The sequence below is a fragment of the Budorcas taxicolor genome, chromosome 17 (genome assembly GCF_023091745.1).
Source record: "Budorcas taxicolor isolate Tak-1 chromosome 17, Takin1.1, whole genome shotgun sequence".
Lineage (NCBI taxonomy): Eukaryota > Metazoa > Chordata > Mammalia > Artiodactyla > Bovidae > Budorcas > Budorcas taxicolor.
In genome coordinates this window covers 64,410,586-64,437,936 of record NC_068926.1, presented here as the reverse complement: position 1 = coordinate 64,437,936, position 27,351 = coordinate 64,410,586, and the positions used below count along the sequence as shown (strand labels likewise).

The window sequence follows — 27,351 nt, the reverse complement described above, 5'->3', positions numbered from 1 at the left end:
CATACGAAACAGACACATACAGAAGTCTTGTCACAGACGCTTCTATAAAGGAGTTCCACTCTGGGATGTATTTTCAAGGAAGCTAATGGTGTATTTTACAGGTGCAGACATTTCACCCTCCCAAAGTCTCAAAATACAACTCTGGAACGCTTCCATAAGACCGTTGCATTAATCATTTAGGATGACTTTCTTCATTTAAGACAGACCGCCTGACATGGTAACTGCTTTCAATCCACACATTAGCTTGCTCAATATTAAATTGAAGATGCTACCAAACTGGTGCCAAGGAGGCTCAATCTAATAATTACTGGTTACTTCTAAAAGCGACCTTCGGTAAAAGCCACACAACACTTTACCTGGCAGGCTTATTCTTTCTCACAACCAACATGTTTCCGTAAAGTTTAAAAAACAAAACAAAACTCCCATGGTGTCAAAAAGTGACACGTTAGTTCCATCATTCAAATCAGATATTCCCTTTTAAGATGCTGAGGGTATTCCACACACTATGTCCTAGTCTACACTCTGGATTCAGTCAGACATGCAAGCTGTTCCGGGGCTGTGGGTTCTGCCTGCTTCCTCGGCAGTCTCCCTCAGTCAGTCCAGTACAAGCAGCTCCCACGACTTCCCTCCAAACTTCTCATCTGCAGTCTTCTTATAATTCAGCCATTATAATCCATTATGATAATCTGAGTTTATTATCTGGACTGGTTACACCATTCTCAGATGTAAGGCCCAAACAGCTTCCCCCCATACCCTGGCTCAAGGAACAAAGATTTTTCCAAACTGTTCATCCCTACTTTATATTCATACAGGTTTTCATTTTAGGGAAAAATGCTGATCAAAATCACTTGACGTGTCCAAAGTTCAGTAACTATCATACTGTTGATACATCAGAAGATCTTTTCAGAGGCACGGATCATCTCTCACCACCGGCCTTGGAATAATTCCCTCAAAACTCATTCTCTGCAAGGAGAATGGTAAGTCAAACATGTGCTTGGACGCAAATGAAAAGTTTGCAGAGCCTGGGCATAAGGCCTCCATTCACACTGTGCAGAGTTCAAAGGAGTCAAAAAAGGGTAACTATTGAAGTGGGCTTTTCTTTTTTTTTTCAACTTCCTTTTTCTTCGAGCAGTATTATTTATGTGGATATGCGTTCTACTGAAATCTCTTCAGGCCCTGCTCCTCCACTGGAAGGAGCTACAGTGACTGGTGGGGGGGGGGGCGGGGGGTGGTGCAGGGGAGAGTGGTCCATGGGGCAAGGCTGGGTGCCTAGCAGTTGACTGGGAAGACCAATGCACACGACACAGGGCCTGCAGACAGGCGGTCACCAAGAGTGACAGCTCCTTCATGGCCCAGGAATGGAACATTCTGAGGAGGTTTTACCTTAAGGGAACCAGAAACGCGAACCTTAAGGTGGAGCTGAGAGGAGGGGCTCAGGAAGAGCACACACAGATTGGGTTACCAGGCGCTGAAAAGTAAGCCGGCCATTACAGCCGCCAGGCATGGTGTGGGAGCCCTCACCTGCCTGTGAGCAAAAAGGAACAGTCTCTATGGGCACAAGTGAAAATGCCAAGCAAACCATTCTGGCACTGCATGTCCTCTTTAAAAACTGGGTTGAAGAGAGAGGAGACCATTTTAAAAGTCCATGAAGACTCTGGGAGCAGTTACTGTAAAACTATGGCTATTTTATCATTCGAAAGCAGAAAGGTGGAAGAGTTGGCATTTCCTGGCTCAGCCACGCCTAAATATACAACAGCAAACGGAGAGGCTCTATCTAACTTCTTGACTTAACAGAAGATTTATAAAGCAAAAACTCATCACCGCAGACAAATAATTCCATATACCACCTCTGGTCTGAGAACAAAGAAAAACTAGGAACCCATGACGAAGTAGAAATGAGTCAAAACACAGTTCAGCTTGAAAGGAAAAGCTGGAGAGCAAAAGAACTATCAATGTAAGAGCAACTACAGGAAACTAAAACAAAGTATTCAATACCCACTCAGAAAGGACAGGAACTGGTTGCCAAACCCCTGTCCTGAGTGTCATCTCCCTGCCCCTGGGGGTTCCTCCCACAGGACCCTCCATGAATGAGGAAAAGCCCCAGAACCACCCCTTCCAATCCCAGCTCTGCACTGGTTTACCCACAGCCCTTAGAGCAGAAACCCACCCTTCCTTGAAGTGGGGATGAAAACCAGAAAAATATCACAGCTCTTTTTTTTTCCTTCTTTCTTTAGGCAAATGCTTTGGGCTGCATGGCCAAGGCAGCTGACATCTTGCAGTGGTTGTAAACAAGCAGGAGCACCAGAGCAGAGACCCAATTCAGTAGCCTGTATCATTTACTCCCGACTTATAGCTCAGCCAGAAAGGAAACCCAAGTCCCCGCTCCTCTGAGAAGGCCAACACGTGCTCATCACTGCCCTCCGGCTCAGCCTGGACTCAGCTCAGGTCCCACCCCCAGTCAGCGCGGAATTCAACTTGGCACGAGCAGAATGTCTACTACATATGGCTACAAAGAGGCTTCTGGACAAGCAGGGATGGCAGGAATGTGTCTACGGCACCTGGAGTCTATTTCAGCAGCATAATTGGTATGTAGAAACCTGCTCCTCACTGCGTGCCCGACATGGGGTCATCATCACGTTTATACACAGAGGCTTCTGCCAGCAGCACTGCCTGTGTGCTCAGCCCGGGCTCACATGCTCCAGAAAACCAGGAAAGAGTTAAACATTCTTTGCACTTGACTCAGTGGCTTCCCCTCACCACAGACTCCCAGATCCCACCATTCTCCAAGCCCGCTGCGCAGCCAATCAAAGCAAAGGAAGGAAACGATGCTGGCCGGCTGACAGCCCCAGAGCTCTGATGGCCATATATGGTAAAAACCACTGTCAGAGCCTGTCAGGCCTGCGGGCCGGCTGCTGTGGACATATCAGTGAACTGCAGCAGCGCCAGAGGCCAGCCAAGGAAACACACAAAGGACAGGCTGCCTGCTCATCTCCAGGGGAGGGTAGAGGATGAGGGGCGGGGTGGGGGGGTGCGGCGTCATCTGCCAGGGCATACGCTGAGACATAGCCACTTGCTCTAATCAAAAATAGCCCCCGGGTACACGGTGAGGTTCCTTCTGCCAGGACTTTGTGCTCCACTGTTAATAACTGGGGGTGAGGAGGGTGTCCCCCCTGGCCCCCCAACAGTCACTGGGAGAAAATGCAAAGGTCCTTCTGCGGCGCTTCATGTGGTAATGAGGCCGTGCGGCGCTCCTGGGGCCGGCAGCTCGGGACACAGTTTGGAAGTCATTGTTCTGCACCTGGTGCCTGCCGCCGCCACCGCCACTGCCGGCCCCCACACCCTGGCCCTTCACAGTTGTCCGTACCATCGACGGTTAAGGTGCTCAGGGCAGGAGGCAGCATCTACTTCAGGAGGCAGTGAATGGGCATCCCAGGACACATCAGGACACTGGCCCTGCGTAAATGCTCCGGCCCGTCATACCAAAGCTACCCTGTGCCAAACGTCCACATCTGTACAAAGGGCTACCGGCATCGCCAGCCCTCTCCAAAACAGGGCACCGCTATTTGTGGGGATGGAAACTGCCTGTCAGCGGCGTACAGTCAGGGCGAGTCGCAGCCAATGCAAATCCAGCAGGTGCTGGCAGTGACTGAGGGTCACAGAGAAAAGCGCCATCGGGAGACTGCCGTTCCTTTTGAACTAGTCCATGAAAGAAGGCACTTATCAGCACGACGCCTGGCACTTAAAGGAAGCCTTCAATGATCTGAGCTGCTGCGACTCCGTCACAGCCGCTGTCTGCGCGCAAAGCACGGTGGAGACCAAGCACTTTCCAAACCTCGAGACAATTCTCAAGCTGCCAGAATCGGAGCCCTGACAGGCTAGTGTTTTTTGTTATTAACCCTTCCAACCCCAGAGAAAGAACGCAAAGGATTAAGTGTCAATTAGGCCATGGTTTCTATTTTTTTTACATCTTTCACCCTCAGTGGAAAAAATAAATGTTAATCAAAAATATACATGTACAAATCAAATAGAGACTCAAAGTTCTAATCCATGGAAGAACTCAGAGCTCTGGGCAGTCACTCGGTCTGAGTTTCAATTTTTGCAACTGTAGAACAGGTGTATGACAGCAACCCTGCTGTACGCAAAAACTAAGACATGATGTATGAATGGGACCCGCCAAGCACATTCTTGATGCCGTGAATATGACATGAAGTCACCACCACTTTCTGAAGCTGAAACAGTGCAAAGATGCTATATGGATCCAGTTTTAACAATAATCCTAAAATGCAGAGCAATGCTTACTCTGGTTTTCCTCCATATAATGGTGAAGGAAAATTCCACTTCTGCACTATTTACACTGGAAGTGAAGGAAAAAATGGCCCAAAAGTGTGAGATTTTTCTACCAAAAGGCTGTTCTACAGCTCCTCCTAATTCCCCCCTAATCAAACATTCCATTTCTCCAACATTAGAAAAGGTCTTCCCAATGCAGGGAGGAGGGACAGGGCTCTCCCTGGTTCTCTGCCCTCCGGGGGACAGGCCCCTCTTCTCACTCATGAGTTTAGTGAGTTGGCTGGGCTCCTCTTCTGTTTCATGCTGGCTCCCATGCTCAGGAGAAACCCAACTTCCAGTATTCTATCCTGGAAGACTTCATTTTCACAGACTGTATATATTCTCTGTGACATCTTCCTTGACTTCTGAGGCTCGGTGAGAACTCATTTCCCATAGCTGTGTCAAGAGCCCTTTAGGCACAAACATATCTCCCCACTGCAGGGATCAGTGTCAACTGTCGGCAAAACCTTTTTAAGAGCAAGAATCCAACACATGTTCTGGCAGAGCAGGTGCTCAAATGTCTCATAAATAAGCATGTGAATGAATTAATGTAATTTTTCTAAAGTACTGATTTAGCTTTCATTAAAGTTTAAACAATTAGCTCTTCGTATACACTTTGGTAATATTAATGATAATGCTTTTTAAAAATAATATTTACATGTAATAAATTCATTATAAAACATTTTGAAAGAAGTACAGATAATTATAAAAAAGAAAATAAAAATCACCTTTAGTCCCACCATCTATGTTAACATTACAGTTTTCTCCCAAAATTAATAACATAATCTGAAGTTATACCTAAGGCAGACTATAACCTTATAACACATTTTTAGGTTATGACAAAGTCACAGAACATAGGATAAAAGTATCTTGCCATCTAACATACACTTCTCTTGCTACTGTACACAATCCCTCAATATTCATTTAAGATTTATTAAAGAATCCTATATATCTATATGTATTTATCTACATAGATTTTTTTTTTTAAAGGAGAGGTGGAAAGAGTATCTAAAATTACCCAAAAGGCCTTTGAGCCTCGTAAGAGACATGGGTTCGATGGCTGGGTTGGGAAGATCCCCGGGGGAGGGCATGGCAACCCCCGCCACTATTCCTGCTTGGAGAAACCCCATGGACAGAGAAGCCTGGCAGGCTACAGGCCATAGAGTCACAAAGGGTCAGACACAACTAAAGTGACTGAGCATGCACGCAAAGGACTATCTTGAGTTATTTATTTACCCATTGTGTGATCTAACATTATGAGTCAAGTAAGCATCATATTCTGAGAATACAGCTGATCCTTGAACAACATGGGTTTAAACTAGGCAGGTCCACTTAGGATGCAAATTTTTTTCAATGAATATGCACTACAAGATCCACAGTTGGTTGAATCCACAGATGCAGAACCATGAATACAGAGGACCAGCTGTAACCTTAAATGTGTATTTTCGGCTGCCTGGGGGTCTGTGCCTGTAACCCTAGTTGTTCAAGTGTCAACTGTACAGTGTTTTAGTTATCACTACTGCTCAATTGTTGTTGCTCAGTCACTCGGTTGTGTCCAGGTCTTTGCGATCCCATGGACTGCAGCATGTTAGGCTTCCCTGTCCTTCACTACCTCCCGGAGTTTGCTCAAACTCACGTCCATTGAGTCGACAATGCCATCCAATCACATCATCCTCTGCAGCTCCCTTCTCCTCCTGCCCTCAATCTTTCCAAGCATTAGGTCTTTTCCAATGAGTTGGCTCTTCATATTAAGTGGCCAAGGTATTGGTGCTTCAGTTTCAGCATCAGTCCTTCCAATGAATATTCTGGGTTGATTTCCTTTAGAACTGTCTGGTTTGATCTTGTTGGCCAAGTGTCTTCGACTGCTTAATGAGTCATCCTAAAATTTAGCTACTTAAAACAATAAATATTTCTCATCTCACAAAGTTTCTGTGGGGTCAGGAGTGCAAAAGCAGCTTATCTGGGTGGTTCTAGCTGGTTTTCATAAGGGTTTTCATAAGTCAAGGTGTCAGCCAGGGCTGCAGGGATCCACCTTCAAGATGGCACATTCATGAGGTTGGTAAGTCAGTGCTGGCCACTGGCAGGCGGTCCCAAGGACCTCTCCATAAAGCTAACCAGAGGGTCTTTACAACATGGCAGCTCCAAAAGAAACAAAGTGGAAGTCAACATGCTTTTAAGACCTAGTCTCGGAAGCCACACTCCATTGATTCCTCCATATCCTAGCGGCGACAAAGGTCACTTCCACTTAATGTGGGAGGAAACCGCCTGACGGTGTGAGGACCACTGGCGGCCACTCTGGAGGCTGCTGCCACAGTGGGTCAAGTGAGACGATGGAGAGCCCTGCCGCACAGACAGCCATCCAGCTTACACACCATCCCCATCACCCTCCCTGTATCTGTTAGGTGGCTAAAAGTATAATTACCTGACAATGTGAGGATGCAGCCTGAGACAGCAGCTAAGGAAATCCAAAGTGTGATTTCCACTGTCTCAGTGAATCAGAGGTAAACTCTGAGCTGGATACTAAATGTCAAGCAGCAGCACTTAGAATACTGACTACAATGAATCAAGATTTCTTCCTCAACAAATTTCTTCTTCAACAAATATGACAGAAAAGTACTCTAAAGCAGCCCTTGCCAATCTGAGTTCATGGAAGAATTAAGTCCTAACGCCCTAAGGCAGCTACTATGTAGTGGATTAATTTCTTTCCTATGCATCTACAAGGCTTAGCAATGTCCGTTCCTTGAGAGAACTAAGAATATATTCACTGAGATGATTTCTGTAGGGCCGAATTCTTTCACAAAACTCCAGTTGTAAAGGGCTACAAATGAGTTGGAAAGATAGTTCACGGACATAAATAAAGCAAGATCCCAAAGATTCCCACAAAATATATGGGAGAAACATACCGATGTATAAGAAGGCAGCACACAGCTACACCAGAGGAGCAAGAGGAGAAAGGAGACAGAGGCCCAGAAGGTTAGCAAAGACTGAGCCACATCCACCCTGGCATGGCCAAGAGCACACCTGCTCTCCAAGGCAATTGCTGGGAAGAAGAAATCAGCAATCATGTCAATCCTCCCAAGTAAGAACCGTCCAGGGAGGAAGGAAGACAGGAGCCCTCCACTGTGCATCCTACACCCAAGTGGATAAGAGATCGCGAGCAAAGAAGTCTAACCAACTTCCTCAACCCCTGTTTAGGTTAGGATTTCCAGGTTCTCTGTGATCGGCAGCTTTAGTGTGTGTGTATACACGTGCATGCACACACCTACCCACAAACACTGCCGTGCTCATGTAAGCCACAGTGGCTCACAAGAGGGAAGGCAATGCCTCCGTCCCACGTCCTGAGTGTGGCTCCCACACTGAGGAAGGCTTGCTCAGGCCCACGTGGTAGAGCGCACAGCGGGCCAGACTTTTATGCTTCTGACATGGCAGCTTGTGCAGTTGTGGGGAAAAAACCCCCACGGCCAAAACCACAGAGCCAACTTCTGTTCGGCAAGAATGCTATTATTCATCCTCTGAAAGACCAAAGAACAAGAACATGTACTAGGCCACACCTTGAGAAGTCATGACAGGACAGCATGCCGCAGCTTGATGGAACCATTAGGAAGAAACCCTGAATCACGTGTGCTCATCTAAATTGCCCCACCTCAGGGCTCAGTACTTTCCACAATCCCCTGGCAGTGAGTGACCCCTTAAAATCCTATAAAATCTTCTGGATAAAAACCTCATAAACCAATACACTTAAATAAACATATTCATTCCTAAGCTTACCTCTTGCTGTGTACACATCAATGTATTTGTCTCTAATACTCTTTCCATTTTTAAAGTCCTGGAAGACAGAGACCATGATTCTCCTAGACTCTAACCACAAGCCTCATGAGGCTACAATAAGTCCCAGTACACCAGTTAGTGTACTGCTGACACTAACTTTGAAGAGAAACTCACAGGGACCATGTTTTAAAATGGGGAGCCTTTCAGAAAGAGTCACAATACATCTTAAGATCAATACACACATATTCAATATTAATATGGACAGAAAACCCCCAAAACACTGCCAAAACCAGCTTGGCTGACTATAACCAGGGGTAAAAACTGCAGTGGCAGAGGTCATGCGGGGAGGACGTGGCGGGTGGGGAGCAGGGGGCAACACACATTACCAGAAATCTCTGAGATAGTTATTTGAAAGCATACGCATCTCCTTAGGTTCATGTTTAGAGAAATCCTAGACTGCCATCCTCACATACAGGAGTCCAGCACACACCCAGAGCATCATTTCCTACAATCTTCATTTCAAGCATCGCTTCATATTACATGTGGGAATTTGGTTTTCCCTTCCCTTTAAACAAAAGCAGCACCTCATTATAAAACTGTTTCAAAGTTGCCAAGACACTGAAGTCGCAGGACCTCTTTTCCAGGGCAGAATCCTGTTCAGGATCAAGGGTTCAACATGCACTCAGGGTCCTGAGTGTTTTCCTCCTTCAAGGCTGCCCTTCTAAAGGGGAGACAAACATCTCAGCACCAGCAGTCTCCAGGGGAGTGGGGTGAGGGTGGCAGGAAACTGACCACAACAAAAGGTAGACACAGCACTCCTGGAGGACAGAGATTACAGACGATCAGACCAACTGATCACATGCACACCTAACCAACTGTGCACATCCAACAATGAACCATCACTGTGAAAACGTAAAACTTATGATCCTCATTCAAATATATACTATTAAACCAAAATTAAAAGGAAACAGATATCCAGGGGCAGTTGGCCCTACAGAGCCTGCAGAAATGTAGGTTTCCTGACAATGTGGAGCAGAGTTCTATTTTCTAAAAGCACAGGTAGTAAGTAGTTAAGGGACAGGGTCTTAGGAAGAAAAGAAAGGGGAGTGTTACCTGACACTCCAGGCCTCTGGGCTAGGCCCTGCCATCCTAGCAGAGCCTTTCAAGAGCTCCTGAGACACAGGACTATCTACAGGGGCCAAGGATTACTTTTCTTTGCTTGGCTCAGCCTTGCCTTTGGTAGAAAAGCAACCAGGAGTAAACAGGCACCTACTTCGCAAAGTTACGTGTTGGCACTAAGCAGGGAAAAAAGGAACAACAGCATTTCCCTTGCTGACTTCTGGGTAGCCAAATGAGAACGCATATTAACACTGAGTGCCACGGGAGACAGGAAATACTTCCGAGATCATCTGGAACTGCCAAAGCAGAAAGGCGCTTTCATATAATACAGAGCCTTTCACGTTCCAGACAGAGAAACGGGAGAGAAGGACAGAGTGAGGAATCCAGGCCCCACCAGAAGTCAGTGACCGAGCCAGCACTGAGCGCCCGGCTCCTGCCTCCCGGGCCCGTGTTCCTTCCTCAACACCACGCTGATCCTAAGGGCGCAACACACATGCTTTAATACACAAAAACCCCAGAGTATGTGTGAACCCACTGATTATAAAATGTGATAGCCCCAAGTACTGGCTTTATTTCCAATGGGTGTCACTGGGCTTAGTTTATGCCAATGTCACCTCCTCCAACACAAATTAATATTTAAGGACCAAAGCCACACAGAATGCTATTACAAGCCTGGGAAAGACAGGCCCTGGAGGCGCCTCCAAAACCACCACTTTGCTCAAACATGATAATTTCTGAAGCAACTTATTCTATCCTAATTCCTATACAGTTGCTTAAAGAACAAAATGGTAAAATCTACTTATTGACCACTTCATGTTAAAAATCAAAGCACCGGATCCAGCTGGCTTTGGACCTGCACACGAGTCTCCCTTACATGGTATAAGCAGAACCCTAAGCTTCCCATGGTTGGTGAAAGCTAAGGTGGACTCATAAAGCCTTCTGTGGATGTGGGACTTGAAGAGAACTGTCTGAACTCAGGGGAAGATTAGCCACTTGGAAGTTGATTTTGGGTTTCTTAATTGGCTTGTTCCATTTCTTTGAAGCAAAAAAAAAAAAAACCAAAGTCTTAAATTTATCCTCTTGAACTCAAAAGAGATCGCGGTGCCTCAGAGCCTGATCTTGGTTAACAAGCTAAGGTGTCTTCTTAGCTAGCCACCATTAAGACACCACTGAAAGTCAAGTTTTCAAGTGCTCCTTGCTCTTGGTAGACAAATCAACTAAAAAGTCGTGGCAATCAAATGCACTACTGGCATCAGATTCCAAATCCCACTCCAAAATCAGGTAAGTACAGTTGTAACAGGGTAATGTATTATTCTGCTGGGAAAGATTGAAGGCAGAAGGAGAAGGGGATGACAGAGATGGTCGGATGGCATCACCGACTTCAATGGACACAAGCTTGAGCAAGCTCCAGGAGTTGGTGATGGACTGGGAAGCCTGACGTGCTGCAGTCGATGGGGTCGCAAAGAGGTAGACACGACTGAGCGGCTGAACTGAAATGAATGAATTATTCACCACCAAAGCAGACGTTTTCTCCACAAAAGTGAAAGTATCTGAGTACAAAATTTAATTTCAATTTAACGAAAAGAGTCTTCTTTAAAAAATGATAGACAACTTTGCCAATAAGAAAGTACATTTGGAGACATATATCAGATTTGTTCCCCAAAGGCATCCATGTCCTGTTTCTGTAGTGAGATGGTTCTGTTGTATAATACCACATCAATCCAGTCACCGAGGTGCAGATCAGATGCTAAAATAAAACAAGTTTAGTCACGAGCATCTGAGAGAATGAAAAGTCAAAAAAAACTGGAAGCTTTCCCAGCAAAAGTCTTCCTAAGAAAAAAACACCAAAATACAATGGGAAACAAACTTTGACAGAAATTTACGGACCGTAACCATTTCAGAATCACACGGCCCATCAAGAGGAGACACGCCCCTAACGGGCATGACTCGGGCTCAGGGAGACCCACTGTTCCCAGCAGAGTGGAAACAGCTGTGACGTGACCCAGCCTCTGCGTCCTTATCATGAGGGCTCAGGGCTCACCAAACCTATTTTCCTCCCAAAAGCTAATCAGAAAATGACTCTTTCCAGGCTCTCCCTTCAGTGTTTCCCGCCTGTGCACCCCCCCATTATTTGCAATTCTGGGATTTCCTGTTAAAGCTCGCACAGACCTCATCTACAATTTTCAAGAATGGTCAGAAAGTTACAAACCGCCTATCTGCTCCCACATATTGGAGAGGGTTCTCTGGAAGGATGAAGTCAGAAGGGAGAACTAGGAAGTCCAGCAAGGCTGAAAATCACATGGACCCACTTTCAGTAGAGAGCCTTTATTTCTACCACTTGTGAACGCTGTTTAGATCCTGTGCTGAAACTTACTCCTGCACAGACTTGCAATCTGCATTGTCTGAGGACATTTTCTCGGGCTCTCATCGCACTTACCATTCAAAAACAAAACAAAACCAAGAAGTCTCAGTCCTCATGATCACTCACACATACACACGTACACACGAGTTTCTTATATATCTTTTACAATTTCTGCCCATTTAAAAACATTACTGCTTTTAAAGTTGCACTTTGGGAATCTTTTAAGGCAAGCGGATGATTACTAACCAAATCATTAAGTCCCTGTGCCTCTCCACGCTCACAGCATCACCCTAAGAATCTTTCCTATCCATAGAGAGCACGTCCAGAACAGAGTTCACCATTCTGTTTAATGATTCTCTGTCAGAGAAAAACTGATGTGGTTAGTAAAGCGTGTGGAACTTAACCTCAACTACATCAGAGTCTAATGGTCCCAGAAATCACACAATGCTTAGTGAACTATCCGTCTCCAAATCAATCCATTACAGGCTAAACAGAGATTACTGGAGGGTGTCATCTCACAGGATGGAAAGTCAGATGACTTACCTTGTGCAAAGGGAGTACAAGGAACGCTCCTCCCCCACTCGCTTCTATGATTATGGCAACGAATCTGGGATTGACAGCGCAAAAGGAACTGTCCCAGGTCACTCGAGAAACCCGGATGTCATCATAACACTGGTCATTTTTCACTGCTTGTCCAAATACATGCCGAAACTTGCTCTGTCGTACCACTCGCCTCATCGTGTCTGTGGGAGGACAAAAAGTAAGTTAAAATCATGCCCCTGAGAGAAAATTCACTTTTAGAAATGAAGAGCTCCAAGTCAGGAGAAAAAAAAAAAAAAAACACAACAGTATAGCATTTTGTCTGCTCTCCTAAATGGTGGCCAAATGGCAAACCCAAATTTCCTTTAGCAGCACGTACTCAGAGAAAACTGCAAAATGCGTCAGGGAAAAAATTACAAAGAAATGAAAAATTCCAAATTCGAGATCCAGAAACAGCTCATTAGTTTTAATTTTAAGAGAAAGATCAAGGTAAAGAATGAAGGAAAGTGGCCTTTCAGGGCTGGGTGGGACTGGAAAGACAATCCACTATGATCCCCACCCCTTTACAGATAAGGGGACTCCAAAGCGAAGTCATTCGGTTGATTTGAAGCTGAGGGATCCCCTCCTCCCCCAAATTATGATGCTGTGGCTTTTTCCTCAGTCTGCCAAGGTAATTTTTCCGCTTTTAAGCATTTTCCCCAGACATCAGCACTCTGCCATCTGAGAACAGTGTCTCCTCACGAATGTTTCCACAAGACCAGCTATGAGCAGTGGCGAATTCACAAATAAACCGCCCTTGCCTTCAAGAGGCTTCCAACACAAGCAGAACAGTCAGAGCAACTAAGAACCACATCTCTGGTGCTGTTACCTGGAGTCTGACTACTTGCGCTATCATGGGGCCAAAACCAGGTTGAGGAAGAGAAAAAGCAAGGCAAAAGCTTTCATGAAAAGTGGAGATGAATTGGATGACAAGAGGGGTGCCGCTAGCACACCAGATTGATTAGGCAGAAAGGGGCCGGGCTACGAAGCTGCCATGATGGAGAAAGGCCTGGGGTCATCGTGCCAGCAGCTGTGAGCAGAGGGAAAGAAAAAATCAGGGAGGGGAAAGGAAACCAGTATGTCAGAGCTGACCACTCAGCACAGCCAATTCCCAAGGAGCCCAGAGGACCTGGGGACAGGAAGGGACACCAAGCCGGTGTTCCCGGGCTTCCTCAGGGGTCATTTCAGACCCCAAATTCCACTGGGTTGTCCAACCCTGAAAGCGGTCAGGCTTGAGGAGCAGCAGGCCCCGCCTGACTGAGGCCTCCTGGGCTGCACCGCAGTGTCGTTTTCCTGTCCGTTAACACAGGACATTCCATTCGTGCTGGCCAGGGAGGAAGGAGCCCCCGGAAAACGCAAGTGACGATGGAACACAGGCAAACCTTCACAACTCAGCTGAACACTGGTCCCCCTGTCCCCAAGGACAGAAGAGGGCAAATAATACCTGTCCACGCGTGCCAAATGGGACACATGTGGGGCGGCCGCTAATTACCACCAGCCCCCACCCTTGAATTCCCTTCCTCATGGCTCTGGGCCCACTGCTAAGTGCAGAAGCCCAGGGCATGTGGCTGGGCTGAGGCAACAAAGCCTTGGCAGGCTGCTGAGCACCCGTGTTCCTCAGAGCAGCTGCTGCCAGACCTTCCCAGCTGACCAGGAAGAGCAGATGCCGAAAGCCCTCGGTGAGGAGACGGTAAATTATTTCCTCCCACTTGGCCAGGGCCCTCCATCCATGCAACAGAATGAATTCATCTCAAGCTGGAGAAGACAAGACAGCTTCCACAAGGTGGTGAAACTAAAGAAAAGCACATCCATACAAAAACCGACGTACAGTCAGCCTGTCTCAGGGTCCGCTTCCCTCCCCAACCACCTCCACAAGCCGCAGAAGCCGGAACCCCCGCCATGGCTGTCCAGCAGGCATTTCAGAAGTGCAGTTAACACAGAGGAAGGGAGACCTGCGCTGTGTGCCAAAGAGTTGATCCCGCTTAAGTAACGATTTTACAGATTTCAAACATGAAAATCCCAAAGGGAAATCACGTGAACTACAGGACAAGGTAATTTACAAAAGAAATTCATGAATGGCATTTCTCTCCACTCCTTCCCGAAATCCTAATAAAATGACAGTAAAGGAATAAACACAGGTATAAACGCCAAAAGAGAAGCAGACACTGGAAAGGAGCCTACAGAGAGCAAACGGGACCACGAGCCTGTGCAAGAGGAATGCTGTTGAGCCCGTGGAGCTGGCAGAAGTGAGCGCTCTCCCCACAGCGGAGGTCTCGGAGGAGCAGCTCACAGAAGGACGCCAGGCCCAGCGCTCAGAAGGGAAACTGGTGTTGGGGGCCGGAGGGGGGCTGCAGGGAAAACTGACCAACAGCCTAGTTAGGAGCAGCCAGACACCCAGCTCTGCTCCTCCCGTGTGGCAGAGCCAGGCGCTGCCCTCACCTGCCCCAGAAGCCACACGGGGGCCCCGGACAGGACAGCACAGCACAAGTGAGCAGAGGTGCCAGCAAGTGCCACCCAGACAGCCTGGGGCTGCACAGGGGAGCCTCCAGCCCCGGTGTCCCAGCAGGTCCAGGAACACTGGCTGCCAGGCCGAGACGGCGCTCTCCTGCCCCCCAGATCAGCTCTCACCGCCCTCTGGGAAGTCCTCCACCCACCCAGCCCCTCCACCCACGCAGGCACTGGGTCAGCTTTTCAGGCTGCCAGCAGTCAGCGTGAACAGACACGTGAGGAAGCCCTCTAACTTGAAAAATGGAGACAGTTTTTCCTCTTCACTCAAACAGGCCAGGATACCATCTAATCTCACCAACAATATGAATATTAATATAAATATGCTTTGAATGTCTTCACTAGAAAACATCTCACAAAGCTGCTGGGTGTCTGACATACTAAAATACCTTTAAAAGTCACTTCTGTATTACACAGAGTGACATATGTTACACAAATTTCCATCCCAAGTACAGGAAGTCAGAGTGAGAGGTTCTTTTGCTACAACCATGGAGCAGAGTGTTAGCGACAGAGCAGAGAGGGGGAGGCCAGGGCTTTGGCCGTGCTGCGCTGTCAGGGCCAGGCCATCCACACCCGAGGCCGAACCTCATCTGGGCTCAGCTGCCCACGTGTGGTACGGCTGCTCACACTGCACACAACAGAGAGGAGCAGGGAACGGGGCGGACTCGCCAGTCAGGCAGCCTTGTGAGTGCGGAGCATGCCGTTGACCTCCCTGGTCGGGGTTCAGCAGGGCAAGTCATAACCTCCTGCAGGGTCAGAGTCTCTGCCTGGAAACGGGCACAGCACACACAAAGGTGACGTGACCATAGCCGAGCCCCTGCTACCGGGACCACAGCAGAAGCGCCCTATACAGTCAGAGGCAAGCACACAGCAGACCGGCCATCTTCACCATCCTGGTCCTCGACACAAGGTAACCCAGATTCATGTTCCACTTCTGCCGCTGACCTTTCTGAGCCTCAGTTTCCTCATCTATGAAAGAGATGATACCTCATAATAAGAGTTAAAAACGGTATTTGACACACTGAGTCCAGATGACTTCACAGACTTGACAGACTTCAGAAGTCTGTCAAATGTTAAAGAATCAATACCAGTTCTTCACCAATTACTTCCAAACTAACTTTATGAGGCCAGTATTACTCTAATACCAAAATCAGACAAAGACATCCCAAGAAAACTAGACTAATATCTTTTATAAATATGGATGCAAAAATCCTCAACAGAATACTAGCAGACCAAATCTAGCAACATGTGAAAAGGAATCTACACCGTGACCAAGTGGGACTTTTCCCACCATGCAAGGTTGGTGTGACCTCTGAAAATCAATCAATGTAACATGTGTCAATCAAATAAAAAACAAAAATCACATGACCATCTCACAGAAAAAGTATCTGACAAAATCAGAACAAGGACAGACATATAAGTTAACGGAATAGAACTGAAAGTTCTTTCTACATCTTTGATCAACAGATTTCAACATGATTCAATGTGGGGAATAAGCCTCTTTTTTTCAACAAATGGTGCTGAGACCGCAGAACAGACACAAAAGAAGCTGGAAGCGGAACTAGATGTAACTTTGTTCCGTATTTTCCAAGTCTTCTGTAAATGTGTTATATTTTCATAATAAACGCATGATTTAAAAAAAAAAGGCTGGACCCTGACCTCACATAATATAAAATGATTAACTCAAAATAGATCAAAGATATAACTCTAAGAGCTAAAATTTAAAACTCTTAGAAGAAAACAGAAGTAAATCTTCATGACCTGGGATCTGGCAAAGGATTCTTAGATATGACACCAAAAACACAAGCAACAAAAATAGAAAGTATACTAAATGGACTGCGTTGAAACTAAAAACCTTTGTGCTTCAAAGTCACCATCAAGAAAGTTAAAAGACAACTCACAGAATGGGAGAAAATTTTTGGAAATAATATATCTGATAAGGCACTTGTCTCTAGTTTAGAGTTCCTACAATTCAGTAATAAAAAAGACAAATAATCTAATTTCAAAATGAGCAAAGGATTTAAATAGATCTTTCCAAAAAAGAAATGTTCAATAAACACAACAAAGTTCAGTTCAGTCGCTCAGTCGTGTCCGACTCTCTGCGACCCCATGAATCGCAGCCCGCCAGGCCTCCCTGTCCATCACCAGCTCCCGGAGTTCACTCAGACTCACGTCCATCGAGTCCATGATGCCATCCAGCCAGCTCATCCTCGGTCGTCCCCTTCTCCTCCTGCCCCCAATCCCTCCCAGCATCAGGGTCTTTTCCAATGAGTCAACTCTTCACATGAGGTGGCCAAAGTACTGGAGCTTCAACTTCAGCATGATTCCTTCCAAAGAAATCCCAGCGTTGATCTCCTTCAGAATGGACTGGTTGGATCTCCTTGCAGTCCAAGGGATTCTCAAGAGTCTTCTCCAACACCACAGTTCAAAAACATCAATTCTTCGGCGCTCAGCCCTCTTCACAGTCCAACTCTCACATCCATACATGACCACAGGAAAAAAGATGCTGGATATTTTTGGTCACTGGGGAAATGTAAATCAAAACCACATTGAAATACCACTTTCCGCCCACCAGGATGGCTAGAATCGGGCCAGAGAATAAGTGTCAATGAGGATGCAGAGAAATCTGAACCCTCAGACACAGGTAGTGGGAATGTAAAACAGCGCAGCTGCTTGGGAGGGCAATCTGGCAGTTCTGAAATGATTCAAAAGAATTACGCTATGACCCTGAAATTCCACAACTAGGAACTTACCCCAAAGAACTAAAAACAGGTAGTCAGACAAATACTTGAACAAGAATTTTAAAAGCAGCACATTCACAACAGCCAAAGGGTGAAAACAATTCAAATGCTCGATATACCCACTGGACAATGAATGGACAAACAAAATGGCATATATCCACACAAAGGGATATTATTTGGCAATTTAAAAAAATACTAATACATGCTACAACTTAAATAAACCTTATTATGCTAAGAAGCCAATTACAAAAGCTTATATATTATGATTCCTATTCACACAAAGGCCCAGAATAGGCGAACCCATGGACACAGAAAGCAAATTAGTGATTACCTGTCGGGGAGGAAGGGGTATCACAGAACAGGAGGTTATAGCTAAAGAGTACAGCCTTTCTTTCTGAAGTGATGAAAATATTCTATGATTTGTGGTGACAGCTGTACATATTTGTGAATATATTAAAAACCATTGAACTGTTTACTTTAAGTAGGGTGAGCTGTCTGCTATGTGAATTATCTCTCAATAAAAATGTTTTTTAAAAATATGCAATGTTCCTAGCATAGCATCTGAAGCATAGTAAGCACTGTCCGATAAATGTCTGCAACTGTTACTTCAGAGCCTGCTAATAGGTTTCCCTACCCCAAGGGAAAAAAACCAAGTCAATTTTCTGCCAATTTATGAGCCAAAAGTATGATTTCACATTAATGAGCTAGCATCAGTTATCAACTAACCTTTACAAAATTTTATATTCTCCCACGTCAGCATGGTGTTTACTACAGAAAAACAAACCTCTTCTTGAGAAAGAAGCCAGTAGTATCAAACCACATTAGTGTTCCACCAATTTTTTAAATGTTCAGCTATAAATTTCCCAAGTGTCATACCATCAAACTTAGGTGTTCTTTTATTAAATATCATATCCCAAATTACACAACTAAAGCATCCCCCAAATGAAGGCATTTTATAAGTAAATTTAATTTTCAGTTATATTAAAAAGAATAGATGAAACAATCCTGAACAAATACACAAAGTCCAAGGATAGAATACATTCAATTTCAAATATCTTATCAGAGTTCAATCTTGGAGAGGTTGCTTGCCCATTAGTCTTTCAAGTCAAGTTCTTTGAACTGCATAGGGCCTTTTCTTTCCAATGATCACAGTAACTAAGGAGCCTCTGGTAATAAAGAGGGAGACAATGTAGCAATCATTAAGCAAATCAATGTTTACAAATTTCAAAATAAACTGATTTTAGATAGAAAAAATGCAATGTGGTTTTTAATTTTCACAAAATGTTGGGAATTATGAACCTTACGTAAGGCCTTATAATAAGCAATTGATCATTCTGCCCAAATTTCCAGTATGACTGGGACTGTTCTAGAATGATTTTCATTATAATAAAAACTGATGAATCTCTGAAAGACAAAGACTGTAAGAACAGGCTGAGAGCACAGGTTCAACTATAAAACACTCTCACAGACACATCTCCTCTGCCCAAGTTTCTAGATGATATTGAAAGCCAAGCAAGCAGACTAAAAGTTAAGTCTTTGACTGTTTAGCAGCCATCATGGCAAGCCTCTTTTTAATTCATTTATCCTTTTTATAGTCGACAGGCTATATATTAGGACTTATTTATATTATAACCAGATGTTTGTATCTTTAGACCCCTTCACCCATTTCACCCACCCATCTAACCCACCACCTCTGGCAACCACCAAATGTGCTATTTTCCTAGAGAGTTTGGGTTTTGTGTTGGCTTTCGTTTTTAAGATTCAGCATGTAAGTGATAAAGAGTATTTGCCTTTCTCTGTCTGATTTACTTCACTTAGAATAATGCCCTCAAGATCCATCCATCTTGTCACAAATGGCAGAATTTCCTTCTTTTTAATGGCTGAATAATATTCCAGAACACTACACTTTCTCATCCATTTATCTGTCACACATCTGCGTTGTTTCCATTATCTTGGCTATTGTAAATAATATTGCAATGAACACAGGGGTACAGATACCTTTTCAAGACAATAATTTAGTTTCCTCTGGATAAATACTCAGAAGTAGAATTGCTGGATCATACGGTAGTTCGATTTTTACCTTTTTGAGGAACCTCCATACCATCTTCCATAGTGATTACACCAATTTACATTCCCACACAAATTTCTAATCAGTAGATAATATGTTCTTGTTTTCAGCTTCACGAAGAAAATCTAGGGCTTCCCTGATGGTCCAGTGGTTAAGAATCCACCTGCCAATGCTGGGGACACGGGTTTTTGATTCCTGCTCTGGTAAGAGCCCACATGCTGGGGGCAACTAAGCCTGTGCGCCTCAACTGCTGAAACCCAGGGTGCTAGAGCCTGGGAGCCGCGAGAGAGGCCACCACGGAGAGAAGCACAGGAGCTGCCGCCGAAAGCGCCCCCGCTCCCCGCAACCAGAGAGAGCCCGAGCGCAGCAACTGAGACCAGCACAGCCAGAAATACAGACAGCAAGCTGGTCTGCGAAGAAAGACTCTAAAAAGAGAAAACCTACAAGCTGACTATTAATGCCCACAATACTTAACAGTTCAGCTAAGGAAACAAAAAATTATTAAAATTTTCTTTACATGTTGGGTAAACATTTTAACCAAGAACAAACTGTGAAAAATAAGGTCCATGTTTTAAGGACCTATTTTATAGGCATCAGAGCAAAGTTTGCTAAAAATCATTCTCAGAAGAAAACTTCCATCTCACAATCAGCTGATCATCATCGACCTCGTCGAGAGTGTAAAGGCATGCTTCTTGCGGTAATGCCTAGTCAAGTTAACAGAGAAAATTTATTTCAAAGGCCATAAAAGAAATGTGTTTGGTGTTTACAAGGGGAAACGTAGACAAAACAGGGTGTTTATAATACTGTAATGGCACCAAATAAAACACACTCAAACACCTGAGTAAATGTTACTACATTTTTTTCTCCATTCTCTCTGCTTCCATCAATCTCATAAAAAAGGGACCACAATTTTGACATTTTCCTGTTTATTGAAAAGTTATCTGTTTTAAAGATTCCAGCAGATGCACTTCTATGGTGTGTATGAAAGGAAGCACATCCTGCTAGGAACACATACAGGAAAACCCCTACTAGCAGCAAAATCCTGCTCGGCACATGTGCCGAGACCATTCCAGAGTCCAGATCACTCAAGACCTCAGGAGGCTGAGCAGCAGCAACCACAGGAAGACTCCAGAGTGTCCCAACAGGGAAAGGACATGTTCCCTCTGAGCTGCTGTTTTTCTGGCCCTTTTAGATGTGGGGAGAGATCAGACACGTTATTTAATAGAAAGCGGCAAGCAGGACAGCAGAGGAGGAAACAAGGGTCCCCAAATCCGCTATTTAAATGGCAGTGCCAACAGTTAAAAAGTCTTTGTGAGAAGTTGTAAAGGTATTACGCAGGCCTATGTAGGATGTACATTCGTAAGACAGCAGACACCAAGAGCAAATACGGGAGGTACTCTGATTAAATACAAAAATTCAAGATTCATCACCTTTGGATATGAGATGGCTCGGCTTTTTTGAATTTCCTTAAACCAAACCCACCAGTGATACCTGAAGAGTTCACCTAACAAATTACTTTTATTGCATCCAATCCCTTATGAGATCCACTTATGAGACCCTCCAAAAAAAAAAAAAAGCCTAATTTACTTACTTTAATAGAAGCTGTTTTACAAAGGAAGAAGAAAAAGACCACATGCAACAGTCTGCTTTATATAAAGCACAGCAGAAAGTCAGACAGACACACAACAGTCCTCACACACAGCAGCTAAGGGTGAAAGTTTGCACTCCAGAGATGTTGGAAATTTTTTTTTAGAAAAACTGCTGACCACTTAAGACAACTGACTGCAACTATGGAACAGCCTTGATGTTGGTTCAATTCATCATGACGCCAGGAATGGTGACAGGGCTTCCCTGGAGGTCCAGTGGTTGGGACTTTGTCTTCCAATGCAGGGGGTGTGGGTTCCATCTTTGGTCTGAGAGCTAAGATCCCACAGGCCTCTTTGCCAAAAAACGTAAAACAGGCAATATCGTAACAAATTCAATAAAAGACTTAAAAAAAACGGCAAAAGTAATGGGTGAAAATTCACTCATTATAGCTTTCCAAACACTGATATCCCCTCATCCACTCAGGTTCTAGATAAAATGCCACAAATGAGGCATACCAACAATAAGTGCACTTTGCTTTGACCCAAGAATCCTACAACATTTTGGTTTTTAAATGCTTCTTGGAAAGAAAATACAAAGAAATTCAAGTAAGATTTACCAAGAAGTATCCAGACCGGGCCCCACAGAAGAAGCCTGGAGTAAAAAGGGTCATCAGCTCCAGGCCCTTCATTTTTAGTCCAGAGACACTGCGTGACTTGCCCAAAGATAAAGGACTTCAGAGAGAGACAGGATGACCTCAAACCACAAAGTACAGGGCAGTTCAACTTCTCACCCCCTGAACTTTCATACTTTTTCAGTGATAAACTCCACACACACATACAGTTTGGGTTTCCCACGTCAGCCAGCAACGCCTCTCAGAACTCCTTCATGCGGTGCCTCCACAGTTCACAGTTCCACTTGGCCTGCTGGTGCCATTTTAAAATAGGAAATGACACTTGGCTCACACTTTATAAACTACAGAAGCTGGCTGTTTGCATTTAAATACACTGAGACAAGCGACACAGCACATTAGGCATGCCGAAGGAAACCCATCTTTGCTTCTGATTGAAAACCCTTAGGTTTACGTCAAGGGACTCTGTGCTCAACTGTCCAAGAGAAGAGCCGGGCATGTATAAAAAGCTGGAGATCTACATGTCAAGAATAATTTCTGGGCTTCCCTGGGAGCTGCTCCGTTGCAGAAGACATGGGTTCGATCCCTGATTCTGGAGGATCCCACATGCCTTGGGGCAGCTAAGCCTGAGTGCCTCAACTACTGAAGCCACGAGCCTAGGGCCCGTGCTCCACAACAAGAGAAGCCACCGCGGTGAAGAGCCCACATACCACAACTAGAGAGAGCCCCGCGTGCCCCAACTAGAGAAAACCCTGCACGGCAACCAAGACCTAACACAAGCTGAAAATAAGATCAATCATTCTTTAAAAAAGAATACTTTCTAAAAGGTGAGCTACGAAGAACAGGTTTACTCTTTTCAAAGCTTTCTAAGAAGAGAACTCCTACTTTTACAGTTTATAACTCTGTACTCATAGGAAAGAGTTACAAAGAGTTACAAAGAGTTCCTAAAATGATAATCAGTATAGGCGCTCCCCGATGCCCCAGAGTAGGAAGTGCAGCTCAGAGTGACAGCAAAAAATGCAGTGACAAGAGCCCAAACAAGCTATCGACCTGCGCCAAATCACGAGGCAGGCTGCAGCCGTCTCACAATTGACCGTCAACACACTCCATAAGGCTGCAACTTTTAAAAAAGAAACGAGCATGACGTGAACAGCAAAAGAGCGACAGAAAAAGATCCTAAATACGAAACCTCAAAATCCCACTTCAGCGCTCGCATGCTTGTCTTAAAGAAAGACCCTTCATCAACCAAAGAGGTCTGTGCTGGAACTCCCTTAAAATGAAGAAGAATGACATGCCATGAATTTTAGTTACTAAATCAAGAACTTTAAAAAGGTTGCGAGGGCCATCTCTAGCTCTTCGATGGCAGAATTTTTTTTATTACTTTATCAAAGGAAGGGCAGGTCTCCCCCAGGTCACATATAAGGGTGACATGTTTACAGGCCCTGTATCTCCCAGCTATCATCAGCATTTTCATAAACATGCCACGCCATGCTTCCCTGGAGCTTTAAGAAAGGATCGCTGAAGAATCCCCCATCGAAGAGACAGGTGCCGCCTGCCCAGACAACACAATGGAACCAAATAAAATCCTCTGAGCTGAAGCATTTCCCTAAAGTGCCCCACAGGAGACCAGGCTCGGAAGCTTGGTTCTGCCTCCCTCTTCAAAGAGCCAAATTAATCCCAAGAGTGCTCATCCCAATTGCAGAACCTTTACCGACATGACTGGCCCAGCACTCTCACTTAAAAATTAATGACGAATGTGTTTTGAAATGCTCTTTCTATACTGTTGACCTACTTTTCTTATCAACAGCTGGGGGAAAGCACATTGTGTATGACTGTTCAAACTTGCTAAGTCTGTATGCACTACTGAGATGGAGTTTCTCTTGGAATAAAATTTTAATAATTCTTTAGCAATATACTTAGAGCAGGAAATGAAATTATCGGACTCCCAGATCTTTCTGTGGGTTTTTAAAGGCATTTTTATGAAGACCCTCATAAGGCTAGCCATAGGAAAAAGTAGCAATGTCAAAAAAACACACTAATCTCCTTCAACTGAAGAACTGCCGTCTTCCCTTTTTAATACCATATACCCTGGGCAAGCAGTGATCAAATAAACACACTCCTGACCCTGGTTCAAGGGAGGCAGAGTAGGAATAACTCTGGCCTGGATGCAAGATAAACTTATCCTGGCACAGTCACCTAACCACTAAATCAATTCAGGCCCATGGTTGGTTGTTTCTTCATCTACAAGTGGAAGAACTGAAAGAATTTCTATGGGGCTGTTATTAATACAATTACCATCAAACGTGTTAACCTAAAGCCTCCAAGTCTATACAGAACGTTTCTTTCACTAGGATGCAATCTACATCCCCCCATAAAACACACACAATTCAAGGAGAATGGAGTACCAGCACCCATAGGGTTATACTCATAACACACATGCTCGACTGTGAATGCTGAAGAGGTCTTTAATCCCAGTCATTCATCATGCATTTATTCACCAACTATTTACTGAGCTCTGACCATGTGCTTGGCATGATGCTACCGGCCAGGCTCTCATGGAGCTGACAGTCTCCAGGAGGAGACCCTGCGATCGAATATTCACACCAAAGTCACTGTGCTGCTGGGACGCAGAGTACGTGGGGCAGGGAGTCAATTCAGGGTGAAGAACCACCTTTTAGGAGGAGTTCCCAAGAGCCTTCTCTTTATAAGCAGGGTATCTGAAAACAGCAAAAGCTAGGGGAAAATATTTAAATTACTTACATGACTTTTCAGATTAGTAACAATCTGTGGCTTTAAAATTAAGGTAGTTTGCCCACAGAGGTGCCCCAAGAGCTTGAAGGTAAACATACTGAACAAGTTATTTGAAAACAAAACTAACACTGTTTAAAATAAAAAATCTCCCTGTTTCCAGAATTTTCAGCCATTTTATAGAGACAGGAAAGTGCACAGGTGTACACAGCTCAAAGATTATGCAGGTTCAGGTTCAAACCACTGCAACAAAGCACATCTCAAAGTAAAGTGAGTCACAAGAATTTTCGGGTTTCTCAGTCCATATAAAAGTTCCGTTCACGTTATCCATAGGACAAAGGAGCCTGGCGGGCCACAGTCCACAGGGTCACAGAGTCAGACACAACTGAAGCGACTTAGTGAGCACATAGTCTATTGAGCGCACAACAGCATAATGTCTGAAAACAATGTATACATCTTTATTTTAAAATACCATTGCTTTTTTGAAAAACCAGCTATCATCTGAGCCTTCAGTGAGTGATAATCCTTTTTGGTTGATGGCTGACAGATCAGGGTGGTAGTTGCGAAAGGCTGGGTGGCTATGGCAATTTCTTAAGACAACAGCCTGCCACATCAATTGATTCTTCCTTTCACGAAAGATTTCTCTGCAGCACACAAAGCTGTTTGACAGCATCTTACCCACGACAGAACTTTTTTCAAAATTGGGCTCAATCCTCTCAAACTCGGCTGCTGCCTTATCATCTAAATTGATGTAATATTCTAAATAAAACCTTTGTTGTCATATCAACAATCTTCACATCTTTACCAGGAACAGAATCCACCTCTAGAAACCATTTTCTTTGCTCCCCCGTGAGAAGCCACTCCGCCCAAGTCCGATCCGGAGGCGGCAGCGATCCACGCCCATCTTGGGGCTCCAGTTCTAGCTCTCTTGCTGTTTCCATCACATCTGCAGTTACTTCCTCCACTGAAGTCATCCATGACGACTGGAATTAACTTCTTCCAAACTCTTGTTAATGTTGGTATTCTGACCTCTCCCCATGAATCATGAATGATCCAAGTGGCATCTAGAATGGTAAGTCCTTTCCAGAAAGTTCTCAATAGACTTTGCCACAATCCATTAGAGGACTCACCATCTATGGCAGCTATAGCCTTACAAAAACGTTATGTCTTCAATAGTAAGATCTGAAAGTTGAAACTACCCCTTGATCCATGGGCTAGAGAGCTGAAGCTGTGTTGGCAGGCAGGAAAACAACATTCACCTCATTCTACCTCTCCACCAGAGCTCTGGAGTGACCAAGTATGTCAGCAACAAGCAGTAATATTTTGAAAGGAATGTTTTTCTGCACAGTTGGTCTCAACAGTAGGCTTAAAATATTCAGGAAACCACGTTGTAAACAGCTGTGCTGTCATCCAGGCTTTGTTGTTCCATTTATAGAGCACAGGCAGAGTAGATTTAGAGTGACTCTTAAGGGCCCTAGGATATTCAGGATGGTAAACGAGCACTGCCTTCACCTTAGGTCACGAGCTGCATTAGCCACTCGGAGTCAGCCTGTCCTCTGAAGCTTTGAAGCGAGGCACTGACTTCTCCTCTCTTGCTATGAAAGTCCTAGGTGGCATCTTCTTCCATTAGAAGAATACTTCATCTATGTTGAAAATCTGTTGTCTAGGGTGGTCACCTTCGTTAATAATCTGAGCTAGATCTTCGGGATAACTTGCTCCAGCTTCTACATCAGGCCTTGCTGCCTCACCTTGCACTCTGATGTTAAGTGACAGTTTCTTTCCTTAAACTTCATGAAGAAACCTCTGCTAGCTTCAAATTTTTCTTCTGCAGTTTCTTCACTTTAAGCCTTCACAGAACTGAAGAGAGTTAGGGCCTTGCTCGAGATTAGGCTTTGGCTTAAGGGAATGCTGTGGCTGGTTTGGTATTCTCTGCAGACTACCAAAACTGTCTCCATATCAGCAATAAGATTGCTTTGCTTTCTTTTATCATTCCAGGTTCACCAGCGACCTTCAAGAACTTTTCCTTTGCATTCACAACTTGACTAACTGGCCCAAGAAGTCTGTTAGCCTCCCTCACTGAGCTTATTATTTCTAACTTTTGATTTAAAGTGAGAGACCTAACACTCTTCCTTTCACGTGAACACTTAGAAGCCACTGCAAGGTTATGAACTGGCCTAATTTCAACACTGTTGTGTCTCAGGGAATAGGGAGGCTCAAGGAGAGAGGGACAAGGGGGCAGCCAGGTAGTGGAGCAGTTAGAAAACCCCCTGATTAAGTTCACCACCCACATGGGTGTGGTTCGTGATGCTCCAAAACATCAGTGGACCATCAAAGAGCACTGATCACAGAGCGTCATACCGAGTATAATAATGAAGAAGTCTGAAATATTGCAAGAATTACCAAACTGTGAACACATGCGTGAAGTGGGCAAACGCTACTGGGAAAACGGTGCTGACAGACTCTCTCGATGCAAGGCTTCCACAAACCTTCCACTTTGTGAAAAGACTCTATCTGTGAAGTGTGATAAGGAAACGGCAACCCACTCTAGTATCCCTGCCTGGAAAATCCCATAGTCAGAGGAGCCTGGGGGGCTACGGCCCATGCGGTTGCAGAGAACTGAACACAACTGAGCAACTGAGCGTGAGCACGCCTGTACTCCTGAAGTCTTGCTGCACCTCTGGACAGATCATTTTGTCTAATCCTTTTTGGTAAAATTACAAACTACTTCCTCATCAGCACACCTCTCTTCTAAAGGGGGGAAACACAAAAAACTCAGAATATCAGTGTCTACAATCAAGAAACTGTAAAATGTAACATCACTAGGGAAAATGTAATTACTATCAAATAAATACTTTGCTAAGTCGCTTCAGTCGTGTCCGACTCTGTGCGCCCCCATAGACGGCAGCCCACCAGGCTCCCC

General features: G+C 44.8%; 1 protein-coding gene across 1 annotated transcript in view; it reads right to left on the bottom strand.

Annotated features, from left to right (window-relative positions):
- Nucleotides 1–27,351, bottom strand: part of CORO1C (coronin 1C) — a 77,076-nt gene that overhangs the window by 37,537 nt on the left and 12,188 nt on the right. The window contains exon 2 of the mRNA XM_052654316.1: nt 12,119–12,318. Within this exon, the coding sequence (XP_052510276.1) occupies nt 12,119–12,313 (195 nt within the window). The 5' untranslated portion in view covers nt 12,314–12,318. The remainder of the gene's footprint in view (nt 1–12,118; nt 12,319–27,351) is intronic.